This window comes from Misgurnus anguillicaudatus, chromosome 15 (assembly GCF_027580225.2).
Source record: "Misgurnus anguillicaudatus chromosome 15, ASM2758022v2, whole genome shotgun sequence".
Taxonomy (NCBI): Eukaryota; Metazoa; Chordata; class Actinopteri; order Cypriniformes; family Cobitidae; genus Misgurnus; species Misgurnus anguillicaudatus.
In genome coordinates this window covers 17,693,356-17,707,715 of record NC_073351.2, presented here as the reverse complement: position 1 = coordinate 17,707,715, position 14,360 = coordinate 17,693,356, and the positions used below count along the sequence as shown (strand labels likewise).

At 37.3% G+C, this 14,360-nt stretch overlaps 2 protein-coding genes across 3 annotated transcripts; both read left to right on the top strand.

The window, feature by feature from the left end:
- Positions 1–51: 51 nt before the first annotated feature.
- Positions 52–1,873, top strand: opa3 (outer mitochondrial membrane lipid metabolism regulator OPA3). The gene is made up of 2 exons (XM_055174112.2): positions 52–243; positions 790–1,873. The coding sequence occupies exons 1-2, from the start codon at positions 102–104 to the stop codon at positions 1,119–1,121; spliced, it is 474 nt and encodes a 157-aa protein (XP_055030087.1). The 5' UTR covers positions 52–101; the 3' UTR covers positions 1,122–1,873.
- A 430-nt stretch (positions 1,874–2,303) lies between these two features.
- On the top strand, positions 2,304–14,344 carry hnrnpul1 (heterogeneous nuclear ribonucleoprotein U-like 1). 2 transcript variants are annotated; one of them, XM_073853515.1, is made up of 16 exons: positions 2,304–2,820; positions 3,120–3,303; positions 3,405–3,558; positions 4,725–4,920; positions 5,004–5,077; positions 5,172–5,311; positions 5,427–5,531; positions 5,616–5,723; positions 5,807–6,073; positions 6,799–6,921; positions 7,429–7,557; positions 7,970–8,135; positions 8,905–9,153; positions 11,447–11,592; positions 11,675–11,851; positions 13,276–14,344. In XM_073853515.1, the coding sequence occupies exons 3-16, from the start codon at positions 3,465–3,467 to the stop codon at positions 13,399–13,401; spliced, it is 2,100 nt and encodes a 699-aa protein (XP_073709616.1). In that variant the 5' UTR covers positions 2,304–2,820; positions 3,120–3,303; positions 3,405–3,464; the 3' UTR covers positions 13,402–14,344. The 2 variants fall into 2 exon arrangements, with proteins under 2 accessions (XP_073709616.1, XP_073709617.1); XM_073853516.1 differs by lacking the exon at positions 2,304–2,820 and having other exon boundaries at positions 2,839–3,317.
- The last annotated feature ends 16 nt before the right edge of the window (positions 14,345–14,360 follow it).

Below are 14,360 nucleotides of genomic sequence, written 5' to 3'. Positions count from 1 at the left end.
CATTACTCTCGTGATATTACGTCACTAATATTACGCGTCCGCGTCGTGACTTGACGTCCCTGACCTCATCCCGCCTCCTCAGATGACGCATTTCCTCCAAGATGGTTGTCGGTGCCTTTCCCATAGCAAAGCTGCTCTATCTGGGCGTAAGACAATTGAGCAAACCACTGGCTAACAGGATAAAAGCAGGTGCACGCAGAAGTGAATTCTTCAAGAGTTATATCTGCCTTCCGCCAGCACAAGGTAAGCCGACATTTTAAGGACTATTTACATGTCAGTATCCTGAAGGGTCTGTAGGCGGAACAGACTAGCCAATAGGTATGCTCGACTTCACGTGGTTCTGCGCAGACTGATTGGGTTATGACATCAACGTACCGCGAGAGTGGCCCATACGAAGCGCTCTCGCGGTTATTTGATGCTATACACCGGTCCGTCTGCGCAGCGCTTGGAGTAATTTTAAAGCGGTCGTGACTAGTATTGTCATTGACAGCACCATGTGAATCTAAAATGTTATATTCGAGTCTATAAATATGTTTACATATTTTTGGTTGAATCAAATGAATTGATACATATTGTGTTGACAAATCATTCAGTACTTAAAAATACAGCGGATGAAATGCTTGTGTTGTTCATTGTCCATGTATTTCTTGTCCTTGTTGCTTAATACTAGTCACATTTACTTGGATCACAGCAGGGTATGGTGTCCATGTCTGGCACCAGTGTTTTTTCCCTTTAATTTCTTACTAAAATGCATACACCATTTATTCTCTTCTTATGTTTTCTCTGTAGCATACCACTGGATTGAGATGAGAACAAAGATGAGGATCATGGGTTTCAGAGGCTCTACCATAAAGCCATTGAATGAAGAGGCAGCTGCAGAGCTTGGAGCTGAGCTGCTCGGTGAAGCTATAATCTTCATCGTTGGTGGAGGCTGCATGGTGCTTGAATATAGCCGACAGGCCGCCAACTCCAGGCGGAAGGAAGAGGAGTTGACACAAAACATTAACAATCTCCAGACACAACTAGGAGAGCTTACACTAGCCACAGAAACACTGGATGCCCAAATCAGGGAGATTAATAGACTTTTGTTGTCTCTTCCAACAGCCAATAGCAGCAAATAATAATATGCATCACTGAAATAACACCCTTATCAAAGAGGTTGAAGAGACTGGTTTAATGGGGACATCTGAGTCGTGGTTCAAGCATTGCAATATACACATGCATAGTTAGTGTAGGCCCTGGCATGCACACACAGAGCTCTAAGTCTGCCCACTGACAGATAATGCTTGTTTTGCTTAATCTACCCTCCAGATAGCTGGGTTATAAAAAAATCAAGAATGAACCTTAGAGCTCTGTGTTGGTGTGTGGTAAGTGTTTGGCCACCAGCAAAATTGAACGTTTCCACCCAATTTGTTTAGTTCAAATTAGTAATATAATTTAAAAATGTGTTAATACTGTCCAGCCATTTTCAAGTTTTGACCATTACATTGCACATCAGAACCAGTTTAAACATGATTTCATATCATTTCCCTCATTTTTCTTTGGGTTGAAAGATTCATAGATTATATTGTAAGTGGCTTTAATATATTTGTGGCTTAAAAGTGATTTGGGGATTGAGCTTTGATTTTCCTAAACGCCAAAAGTGATCTGAAAATGCACTTGTTGTGAATACTTGAATGACGCATTCTATATAGCAAATATGGATGTGTTACACAATATAGGAAACCGAGACCCTGTTTGTGCTGCGAGACAATTCCCATTGCAGTGAAAGACTGGCATGTGTATACTGGTGTATATTTATCATTGTAAAATAAATTGAAATTCTATAGTGATTGTTTTTTGAATCTTGTATTAAAATGATAAGAGAAATTGAGATTGTTGAGTGCCATTCTCCATTATTGGCAAACAAGTAAACTTTAATTTGCAACGAAAAACCCCTGACCCTAAGCATGAAGTGTGAGATACTTTATTAGTGAGGTAATGACTTAAAAATAGCATCTAGGAAAAATGTAAAGCTCTGTTTATGTTTTATGAGTCACATGACTACATATGGTAAATCAAGAAATCAAGTCTCATATTTTTGATCCAGTCTGTGAAACCCAGCTAAAGTCATTTTATTTATGATTTATTGTTTTCTGCATATCATCCTAAAAATGCAAAAAAAATCTGTTAAAATATAACTTTATATATACTTAATACTGACTATAGTCTTGTCAAAAAAATAAATTAGATTATGAGACTTAATCCTGGATTTCACAGACATGGTTACTTTTTAGGTTAGTCCAACGTAGTACCACCTTGTTGCCTGTAAGGAAATTGTGTTAGCATCTTATTTTAAGCAACGAAGGATAAACATTCAGTCCCAAAGGAAATAAGGAGGTTTATATGGTTTATATATTCCCCTATATTTTGAGGCGGTTTCCTGGACTAAAATAAATGTAAGAGCTGTCCAAACTGAAAACAACTTGCACTGACATCGTAAAATACATCAGTGCCCTTTGTTTTGCTTCAAAATGCACACAAGTAAGGTTTTTAGTAAGGCATGCTGGTTAAAACTAGTTATATTTCTTAATTAAACGAAGGCCTAGCCCTGGTTTAAACTAATCCCTGTCTGGGAAACCATCCCTATATTGGGTAAATGTGACTGGTAACTGTAAACCATAAAAACTGTCTTATATGTTTGGCCAGAAGGTGGCAGCACTGCACTGAGACAGCATAGGTAAGTGCATTGTTTACAGTTGAGTGCTATATCTGCAACCCGCGCAGTTCTTGTTTATAACCTTCAACTTTACAAGTCCAGAGGCTTTGCTGTGCTGTGTGGTAAGTTACCGACACTACCTCAATTTACAGTACAACGTATATGTATTAGAGATATGCATTTATATTTTTTTAAATTGGAGTAATATTGTAGGTTTATGACGCTCGACCGAACGCAGCCGTGCGCATGCGCCGTTGCTCAGCGTATCATCTCGTAATGTAAATACTTTGCTAGATTACAGTAGATGTGGTGTTTGACTATACATTTTTAGCACAGCTAATACGTGCAAATGAAATAGCCGTGTGGATGACGCATGCACAATTTATTTACGTTAACGAGAATGTTGTATGAATGACTTCAGGAACGGAAGCGAGATCTCTACGTTGTCGTGCACGTTGCGAGTAGCAGAGGTGCGGGCTGGACGAGCGAGGCCTCGAAACGGTTCTAGTGGAAAGGCTGCTGCATTTTGGATTCCTTACGTGTTTTCGAAAGCTTTTATAAAGAGGAGAAACCCCCTTGGATACCCCGAATAGAGACTAAAGAAGGTACCAGAGTTTGCGTAAGTCATTTGATGTATTATGCTGCGAATAACAATGAGATGGGGGTACTGATCTAGTTGCATTTATTTTTGTGACGTGTTGAAAAGGCTTTGTTGTGGTGAGCAGCTGATCCAGGACAGACGTCTGGGAAAAGAGAGACCTCAGACATGAACTCCTATTTTAGAGAAGACAACAAATCTGATAACGTGGAGCTACAACAAGCAAAACTTAAGATAGAGCAACAGCCTTACTACAATGAAGGTAAGCCATTGACCAAGTAGAATGCATTTCAATTGGCTCTCCCAATAACAAAACAAAATTAACGTTATATAACAAAATTCTCATTCATTTTCTTAATGGGGAAATATAATTTTAGTAGGAACTAATACACTTTTAAGGACATAAACAGCTTTGAATAAAGTCTCGATAACACTTACAATAAGGTTGTATTAGTAAACATTATAGTAATTCTTGTTAATGTTAGTAAATGTCAATACAGTTATTAATGTAAGTTCATGGTGCATTAACTAATGTTAACAGTTAACACCCTTTTTTTATAATGTATTAGTAAATGCTGAAATTAACATGAAGTAGGATTAATAAAAGCTGTAGAAATATTGTTCATTGTTAGTTCATGTTAGCTAATCCATTAAAGGTGCAGTGTGTACATTTTAGGAGGGTCTAATGGTACTAATGGTATTATTTTGAGATTTTATTAGCAGTTGATATGTCTCTTTTTTCATGGAAACTAAGGCTGCACTAGCACAAAAATATCAGATTTAGTGCTCAACATAAACAAATAAAAAATTTTTCCTATCCGTTCTGAGCCACTTTCAAATGTGGATTTTTATCGTATATATATCCGATATCCAGACATCCGAACTGCGTCTAAACACACATATCCGATTCGGCTTAATTTTGACATCAGTGTTCCACGACGAAGTGCGATGACGTCATTATTTCGCACCTGAAGTAAGGAGGAGTTACAGGTGGCTGCACCTGGCTGACATGCCAGTGCAAAATAAAGGGCATTAAAGCCAAGTATTAGGAAGTTAAGTATTAGGAGTTTTAAATGATGTTGTTAACATTAAAACTCATTGGTACTTGTGTGTCTTGTAAGTAGTTGTTATATGGTTGTCTTGTCACGCATCATAAACTTTTTTATAAGGAATCAATACGACTGCAGTGGATTAACAAATGTGTTTGGAAGTGAAAAAATATTTATATTTAAGACTTTTCAAGCAATAATCATTGGCTTTAGGATAACAGCCATCTGCACATTTGTACGATTAAGGCGTTTTCTGATGGAATTGCTGAAGATGACCTTATAGTTGCCACTATGGAGCCATTATGATGTTGAAAGGCATTTAATTATGTGTGATTTTTTTCATATTTTTTTTAAACATTTTTTAAAATTGACTTTACAGGGTATCAATTGGGTCCTGCAAGGGTGTATAAGGAGGAGCCAGAGGTGGGATATCAGAGACCTCAGCGATCTGATTGGCAGGTACCGGAGGGTCAGCGTTTTAAAACAGAACGAGACAGTCATACACAGTATGGCCAAAAGAGGCGCTATGATGAATGCAATAGCAACAGTCATTATGAACACCGTGAAAACAAAAGGTACATTTGGCACAGAAAGTATTTATAGTCTTAATGAAGTACTTGATTTAAGACTTTCAGTGTTATCATATGTTTGGTTTTAGAGCCTGTTTACCGCAACCTCCTTCAGATGAGAATGGGGACAACTTCGACAGCACATTAGTGGTCATTGACACTTGTGCGTGAGAGTTTATGTCATTTTAAAATCAAGTATAATTTTTATATCTATAAAATAGGATCCTCTTTACAGGACTATTTGTGATTGTCAACAGATAACAGCGACTTGTACTTTAAAGTGTCTGAAGACCGTTGTATTGGCTACCCTTTTACAAATGAAGGTTTTGCTTACCTGTGGTCCGGAGCACGGGCCACATACGGTGTAAGCAGGGGACGCGTCTGCTTTGAGATGAAGGTATTGCACTTTTAAGTTTATTTGTAAATCAGCACAAATAGTTCACACAGAAATGACTTCTTCACCACAGCCTTAGATGTTATTCACATTAATGTGTGTGTGTTTTATACACTAGATCATCGAGGAGATTCCAGTGAAGCATCTTCCCACCACTGAGCCTGACCCTCATGTCGTGAGAGTTGGGTGGTCCCTGGATTCCTGTAGCACACAGCTTGGAGAGGAAACGCGCACACGCACGCATTAAAGGGTTGTTGATGAAATGGTTTTCCTAGATTGTTGTGTATTTGAATCCTTTTTAGGAGAGCAAATGTTTTCTTATGGATATGGTGGAACAGGGAAGAAGTCCACAAATTTCAAATTTCAAGATTATGGAGAGAAATTTGGTGAAAACGACGTTATTGGATGTTATATAGTGAGTGCTACCCTTATCTCATGTTAGTATAAGTTTAGGAATGAATAACATGATAATCTTGCCTATATCTGTGTCTCTTGTAGGATTTTAATAGTCATGAGCACGTGAAAATTAGTTTCTCAAAGAATGGACGATGGCTCGATGTGGCATTTCAAGTTTCCAAAGATGAACTGGCGGGCCGTGCTTTGTTTCCTCATATCCTGGTTAAGAACTGTGCGGTTAAGTTTAACTTCGGCCAGTGCATAGAGCCCTTCTTTCCTTTGCAAGAAGGCTACACATTCATCCAGCATGTCAAACTAGAGGACAGGGTCAGAGGCACTGTTGGTCCTGCCAGCAAAGCTGATTGTGAGGTAAGTTTTCTGTTTCAAAAGATAAATTGTATGAGTAAGGAATAATTGACGACGGGCCGTTGAATTATAAGAAAATAATGCACACCCAAGGTGGTTATGCGTTACACCGCGGGTGTGCATTATTTTCGAATAATTCAAAGGACCAGAGTCAATTATTCCCCTTATACCGCGGTTACCCAAATATTGCTCTGGTGCTTAATTTTAAGACATTTGAAAGGTTTAGGTGTCCGGTTATTGAAAAAAAATCAACACCCATGGAACATTTCTCAACCAATCAGAATAAAGCATTCAACAGGCCCGTGGTATAAATTACATAAATTGATTTTGTTTCAATTTCCTATGATGTTTTTGTCATAAAGCACTTTTTTAAAGCAAATGTGTGTGTGAATTTTATATTTGGTACAAGGACTCATGTCTTATATGGGTTATATGCTGGACAGAAGTATAGGCTTTTAAAGGTAAATTGTGTAACTTTTAGAAGGATCTCTTGACAGAAATGCAATATAATATACATAACTATATTTTCAGTGGTGTATAATGAACTGTATTGTTTTTATTACCTTAGATAAGCTGTTTTTATCTATATACACCCCGGGTCCCCTTACATGAAAGTCACCGTCATATTTCTACAGTAGCCCTAAATAGACAAACTGCTCTATAGAGTGCGTTTCGTCCCTATGTTGTCTCGGACGATGACATATTCATCACTGTGTCTGTTTTGTGAGATCCTGATGATGGTTGGTCTGCCTGCTTGTGGTAAAACCACTTGGGCCACTAAACATGCACAGATGCACCCAGACAAGAAGTACAACATCCTGGGCACCAATGCCATCATGGAGAAAATGAAGGTACAAGGTCACAATTCTCTTAAATATTTTTCTGTAAATATTAATATTTGCGAAACTAATGTTTTATCGTTAAAAATTATCATTGCCAAAAGGCAAAATTTTCACAACTCAGTGGTAAAACTTGACAGTAGACGTACAGTTCCCCCTATAGGTAGACATACAGCACCCTCTACAGGTGTGAATGTTGTATGCTTTGCAGCCCCATACACATATTGTGGTGACATTTTATTTTACGGTGTCTTTGTTACACATTCTACATGTAATTATTATAGTAATAACAGTTAATTATGCATAATTACATGCAACTAACCCTAATCCTAACCCCATGTTGTTAATGATTATTACTTAGTACTTAAATGTATAATTACACTGTAACAGTGATCCCGTAAAAATAAAGTGTGAACCATAATGTTCAAATTATCAGTTTATCTTTATAAGTTACTTAATTAAACTCAAAAAAATGTAATAAACAGAAAATTTTAGGAAAGTTTATGCTTTTGTTTGTAGGTAATGGGATTGCGCCGTCAGCGAAACTACGCCGGACGCTGGGACATGCTCATCCAACAGGCCACACAGTGTCTAAACCAACTCATCAAGATTGCTGCTAACAATAAAAGGAACTACATCCTGGATCAGGCACCAGAAACCTTCATATGATTCTCTGCAAATACATAACTGAATGAGCTGTGATGCTCTTTCTTTAGTGTGGTATTAATTTACCTTTCAGGACACTACAATATGAACTATTTAACTGTATGCTCTTAACACATACTTGTCAACATTTCAATTATACTGGATTCAGCCTTTTAAGAAAGAATAAGAGTGTGTTCAGATTGACATCCCATGTTGTTTTTGTTTTCATTTCGGTAATATAATAACCTAACCCTAAATGGTTATTATATTTATTGGTTCTTCCTAACCGCAAAATAGCTGAAAGAAATCAGGAAAAAAAAACAAATCAAAGCTGGGTCTTAACGTTTTTGATTCAAGTTAAGATCTTGAGGTACTGTAGCGGACTAACAATAATGTTTCTTCCCACTGTTGCTAGACAAATGTTTACGGATCAGCCCAAAAGCGGAAAATGCGTCCTTTTGAAGGGTTTCAACGCAAGGCTATTGTCATTTGTCCCACTGATTGGGATTTAAAAGCCCGCTCGATGAAGCAGGCTGAGGAAGGGAAGGATGTGCCTGATCATGCTGTTTTAGAAATGAAAGGTAGGAATGCTGTTATGAAAAACAAACAATTGCTGTGTGTCCCAATTCAAGAGCTGCAACCTTCTAAGCATTCGACCTTAAAAGGTGAGCACTCGGTCTTTCAAGGTGGCAGCCTCAGAAATTCGCAAAGAGAACTGAAATGAGACGGTCTAACCTTCGGAGTACCCATAATTTTCGTCACCTGCTGCACGCGCCCACAGCGCCTGTCAGCAGGACACAGCGGAGACATTTCTGACCTTTTAAAATAAATATGGAATTAGAAAAATTATAATTTATTTTAGAAAATATGACATGTTGATGTAGGTTAAACTATTCAACAGTATATCAAATGAATCAATCAGAAATATACGCAACATAAACAGAATATTATTACCACAAAACATAACTTTTATTACTAAAACAGTGACAAGAATTTATTTATTTATTTATTTTAGAATATCCAGGCATTATATGCAGTCGTTGCAGGCGCGCAATGACTCCTGGGATATCCTCGGCTGTATAGGGATCCATTCGTTCTATCCTTAACAGCGCGGAGAAATAAGGACGCATTTTAAGGCTTCTTTCTAAGCATCCTTTGAATTGTGACGGCCTTACTAGCCTCAAGTCGCGCTGCTGTGACGCAATCAGTCTTAAAATACGTCCTTAGAAGGTTGCAGCCTTTGAATTGGGACACAGCTTATAAAACATAATTAATATACTTTATTTGATTTTCAGTAAATTGTCCTCAAACTTTAAAACTTCTTTCTACTTCACCTTTGTGGCTTCAAAGCCAACTTTGCCCTGCCCGAGCCTGGAGACTGTCTGGATGAAGTGATCTTCATTGAGCTTCAGAGAGAGGAGGCCAGCGTGCTGGTGAAACAATATAATGAGGAGGGCCGGAAAGCTGGACCTCCACCTGAGAAACGCTTCGACAACTTTGGTTCCCGTGGTCGTGCTAGTGGGTTTCAGCCCCAGCATAACAGGGGAACGAGAGGAGGATATGAAAGCCGTGGAGGACCAGGAGGAGGCTACAGGGGAGGTGAATTAGAGTGATAATCTAACGTGAACTAAACGCCGAAAGTAACATTGACTCGTGTAAAAAGAAAATAAGATGTTAAATGAGATATTAGGCAGGATACAACAAAAGGGAATGATATATAATGCCTAGTACACCTGTATATTAGATAATATAAGAGCTACAACTGACATAACACATCTAATAGTCTACAACGCGATTAATCTATATTTTTTAAATAAAAATATATATTTATATATTAACTATATATTAATATATAATATAAATTATGCATAAATATACAAATGTATATACATGAGGGATGTAACGATTCAACCGTGTGTCCCATTCAGTGCCGGCCCGAGCCTTTTAGGGGCCCTAAGCAGAATGTGTTTGGGGGCCCCCCTCACCAATTTTTTTATTAAAAAATAAAGAAATTATTTTTTTTTTAAAAAGAACAAAGTTGGAAATTAGCATTAGGTACAGAAATCAAATCAAATGAATCATAACACTGTCTTTATTAATGACACAGACTTAGGTTAATTGAAGCACATACCTGGTTTCTGCCTAATCTATACATAAACCTAAGACATAAACTAATGTTTTTATTGGAAAAAGAATACTGTGAAGATCATTTTGTATGTTCCCTGTCAAGAACAGAAAGATTTTATGTTTGCTTGCTTTCTGAAACGCATCTCTCCATGTGTGCACTACTAAGTGCACCTAAATGCATGCGCACACACAGACGGAGGACAAATTACAAATGTTACATTGTTTTTCCGTGCTCTATTCCTCAAATGTATGTTAATTTAAGTTATTTAATTGTAAAAAGAAAAAAACAATTGGGGGCCCCCTGGTGGCCACGGGGCCCCAAGCAGCCGCTTAGTTCGCTTATGCCTTGGGCCGGCCCTGGTCCCATTAAAAATGCCTGTCTGAAATCGATTCTGAGATTCGAGGCTGTTTACACTTGGCATTAACATGTGTTTTCGTCGATCGGATCGCAAGTGGACGACGTTAATGCCAGGTGTAAACGGTGTTCAAAACGTTTTGAGCTCGTCCACTTTCGACCACTTTCAACCACATCCAGAGGTGGTCGAAACCACTTTCGATCGGATCGCTTTGGAGTTGCGGAACGCACATGTGGTTGAATACGTTCGAACAGCCAAACGCGACCGCCTTCTCTCCGCCCATTTATCTAATCTGAGGTATTAAACACAAGTTTTACGTCTTTTTTGACTTCTGGCGTGAACATTCGGTGAACAGCGCTATTTTTAGCCTTTCATTGATAAAACTAAGCGGCGGATCTCCGTAGTTTCGTTTTGAAAGCGTGTGAAAGTTGCGCGATCCTATTTCATCAATTGCGCTGAAAATTCAAAGAAAGCTCTTACATACTCATGTACAAAACACTGTGCAGCATGTTTACTTCCTAAATAAGCAGTGCACTCCGACATAATATTAGTTTGCGTCCATATAAACTCATAATTACTCCCGCTCGGGTTTGAATGACAGCAGAGAGACTCGCCCACCTTCTCACAGACCACCCCCTCATAGTATTCAGCACAGAAGCGGTCGAAAGTGGACAAAAGAGACGGATTTAAATACCAGGTGTAAACGTAATGTGTCTCTCTCGTCCACTTGTGATCCGATCGATGAAAACACATCTTAATACCAAGTGTAAACAGCCCCCATAATGCACAGCTTGTGCGTGTAACTTACTACAGCATTTGGTCAGTAGGAAGTCCTTATCAATCTAAAATCATAACGAGTCGGAGTCGTTTATAACGTGCATTTAAAAAGCAACACTCGTTAAACAAAATCATTTAAAATATTCTTTATTATCATGAAAATACCTGAAACAATTTGAAGAACAGTGATATAAATATTCCTGTAGACATTTCCTGGAATAGCATTCGTAATGCTACTTCTTCTGTGGCACAAAGGGAGTTTCTGCACGGGAGCGCCCCCTGGTGTTCGGATGTGCCGGGATTTCACCGTAATTCATTCAAATTCATTCATTGAAAACAAAACGCACATTTGCACGGTTAATCGTTACACCCCTAATATATATGCATGTGTGGGCATTTATCTATTCAAAGTTTTTATACATAGTTCACACACATATATAATAATATCACCTTCCACTAGCTTAACATCTGCATAAGAAAAAATACAGGATTGCAACATGTGGGCAAGTCAATTGTGACAATTTCAATATAAGATGAATTATTGCTTTAAACAGAGATTTATTTGGATCTTCTCAATTTGTGCATTACAACTTTCTTTCTCAGAAAAATGATTTCTCTTGTCCTCTTGTCAGATTATCGCGGTGGCAACCACCAGAATCAATGGGGAGGTCATCCCAGAGACAGTGATTCAGAGAGCAGAGATGGATACAACAGCAACCAGCCGGCTGGTGGAAGTTACAACCGCTATAGCTCCTATAACAAAGAGGGAAATACCCAAGTGAGCACTGTACATGTCCAAGACTTAATCAATAGTTGTATGACAAACATATAGCTTCAGCTTTTTACTTGTGTTTTTTTAGAGTTATCGTCAGGGATATAATGAAGGGTACAATCATGGCAACTTTAGCCACAGTAACTACAACCAAGGTTATGGCAACTACAGCCAACAACACCCAGGTGAAGGACAGCGTTACAATGACAGTCAAAGCTCTGGACAGCCATATAACCAACAGAACTACAATCAACAATATGATCAGGTGAGTAAAAGTTAAAGGACTGTTTTGTGTTAAGTACAATTTAAGCTCTTTCAACAGCATCTGTTGCATATTTCTTTTGTAAGATGTTCCTGTGATCTAATAGGTAGAGCATTGTGTTAGCAACGCAAATATTGTAGGTTCGATCTTGAAGAACACGCATACTGATAAATATAGACGGTTTCATCGGACGCTCGTGCGGTGACGTGCAGGCTTGTGCACAATTCAGATTTTCAGAATCGGCCTCCATTCAATTCATGAATTGGAATTTAAATTGAATTGACTACAGGAATTTGAATTTGAATTGGAATGACAGGAAGTGGAATTTAATTCATGGCAATTCAAAGAAATTCCACAGTCACACAACAGAAAGAATCTCACATACATTCAGTCAGTGTTAGGAAAGTTACTTTGGAAAATTGTTTGGCAACCATTTTAAATACTTGGTTTAAGTAAAGCATTCTGGGAAACAAAGTCATGTTCCATCGTGTTCCATAAAATTACAATTACAAAAAATCTAACTTAATTATTTGTTTTGTGACTAGAGTTTTTAACATTAATTGCTGGGGGAAAACATTTCCTGTTAATGTTATCTGAACAAGTAGTTCAAACTAATATAATTTATAGAATATGTAATGCAATCATATTTAACATATAATACTGAAAGCTTCATTTTGAACACTTCACTTACTGTATAATATGTATATGAATTTCTACTGAATTGCAATTCTGCTTCCTTTAATTCAAATTCGGATTGTAATTCTAGATCCTGTTTTTGACATCAATTCAAATTCAAGAATTGAATTGGAATTCAGGAGTCATTCTTAATTCAATTCTGAATTGTGCACAAGCCTGGTGACGTGATACACGTCTGGTCCGAACTTTACTTCGGTTTAATTTTTTTTAATGGTCTGACTAGTTGCTAAACTGAACTCTTGAACAAATACCTCGTCGAAAATAACAAATGTTTTGGTTTCCTATCTCCTATGTAATCTACGTGTTGTTTAGTTTGCTTGTTATATAAATAAACTATGTTTAAAGTACTTTGTTGTTATTTATTCTTAGTGGAGTTTACCGGAAGTTACGTGTTGACCACGAAAGCCGCTTGTTAATTTTGTTACTGCAGAAACCATCTATAGGGTGAATAAAATATAAGTCGCTTTGGGTAGGTTAACCAACATTTCTTACTGAATAATCCATGTGCTAATACAGGTAATATACACGTACCAACCAAAAGCATACACAACAACATACAAGCTTTATCAACAGTGTGCCACAGATGTTGTTGAGTTTTATTTAACGTAGATTTGTCTGTAATGCAATTTCTTGTAAACATATTTAAATAAAGACTGAATTTATAAATAACAAAGCAATGCATAGAACCGATTAATGTTACTCTCATATTGAAATGTCATGTTTTTGTTCAGTATGCACAGCAGTGGCCGCAACATTATCAGAACCAGGACCAGTGGAACCAGTACTCCAGCCAGTATGGGAATTACTCTAGACAACAGGGAAGCTACAGTTCACACGGCCCTCAAGGTTCACAGTAAAGAGGAAACTACTGTACGCTATAATAACAATATCCACTTTATAATCAAACACACAGAACATGCTACTCTTATCATTTAATTCATTTACAATTTTATGCTATTTACACTGCCACGAAGCGTACAGACGTTATACTGGATGGTGATGCTGCTGCTGGTGGTCTTTAGAGAAGATGATGACTCAATACAAATGGATACAAAGTTACTGATATGATCTGTTTTAATAATAGATTCAAACTCTTAAGCTTGAAATGACAAGAGCATTGAAGTATTGTACTGTATGCGAAAGGTATGTGAATGTCCTTGTAGTACCGCAAACGGCCTGCAGGTGAACGTGTGAGATGCACTGACGTGCTTATGCGTCACTGCGGTTGTGCAGCACTGTTATCACTGATCTAAATGCTTTTGCAGAATACTGTTTAAGTTATGCTAAAATGTCTAAATTCAGTTTAATGCAGATGCTTTAATAACTTACACTGTAAAAAGTAAAAGTTGGATTAAATTGGTAACGCCTACATTTTTAAGTTAAGAAAACTTAACTATTATTCTGTGTTACCAATTGAAGTAATATAGTATAGTATAAAGTGTTTATCTCCTAAATTTTTCACTTAAAGTAAAAAAACCAACTTGAGAAAACGTAACTTTTTAAGTGTTTCCAATTCAAGTAATTTGTTTAATTTGATCCAACTTTCACTTTTTACAGTGTATTATAGCTAAACATTTTCAGTCAAAACAAGTGATAGTAAAAAGCATGTTTGTTTGTTTTTGTTTAAACTGGTTCAGTGTTTAATATACTTACCCAACACTATAGTTAGTTTAGAAAATAAAACATTATGATTGTTTACATTTTAAATGTTTTTAGGTTTAGTTCATACTGGTGAATTTGTGAACGTTATCTTTTCTGAAATCTTTTTTTTTTGTTTGAGAATTAAATCATAAGTTTCAACTGTGGCTTTGCTGCG

What these genes read in the sequence shown, in the direction of transcription:
- opa3 (XM_055174112.2), top strand. Translation starts at nt 102, where the DNA reads ATGGTTGTCGGTGCCTTTCCCATAGCAAAGCTGCTCTATCTGGGCGTA. An exon ending in CTGCCTTCCGCCAGCACAAG is followed by an intron (nt 244 to 789) that starts GTAAGCCGACAT and finishes TTTTCTCTGTAG; the next exon opens with CATACCACTGGATTGAGATG.
- hnrnpul1 (XM_073853515.1), top strand. Translation starts at nt 3,465, where the DNA reads ATGAACTCCTATTTTAGAGAAGACAACAAATCTGATAACGTGGAGCTA. An exon ending in GCGTCTGCTTTGAGATGAAG is followed by an intron (nt 5,312 to 5,426) that starts GTATTGCACTTT and finishes TTTATACACTAG; the next exon opens with ATCATCGAGGAGATTCCAGT. An exon ending in TGCTGTTTTAGAAATGAAAG is followed by an intron (nt 8,136 to 8,904) that starts GTAGGAATGCTG and finishes GTGGCTTCAAAG; the next exon opens with CCAACTTTGCCCTGCCCGAG.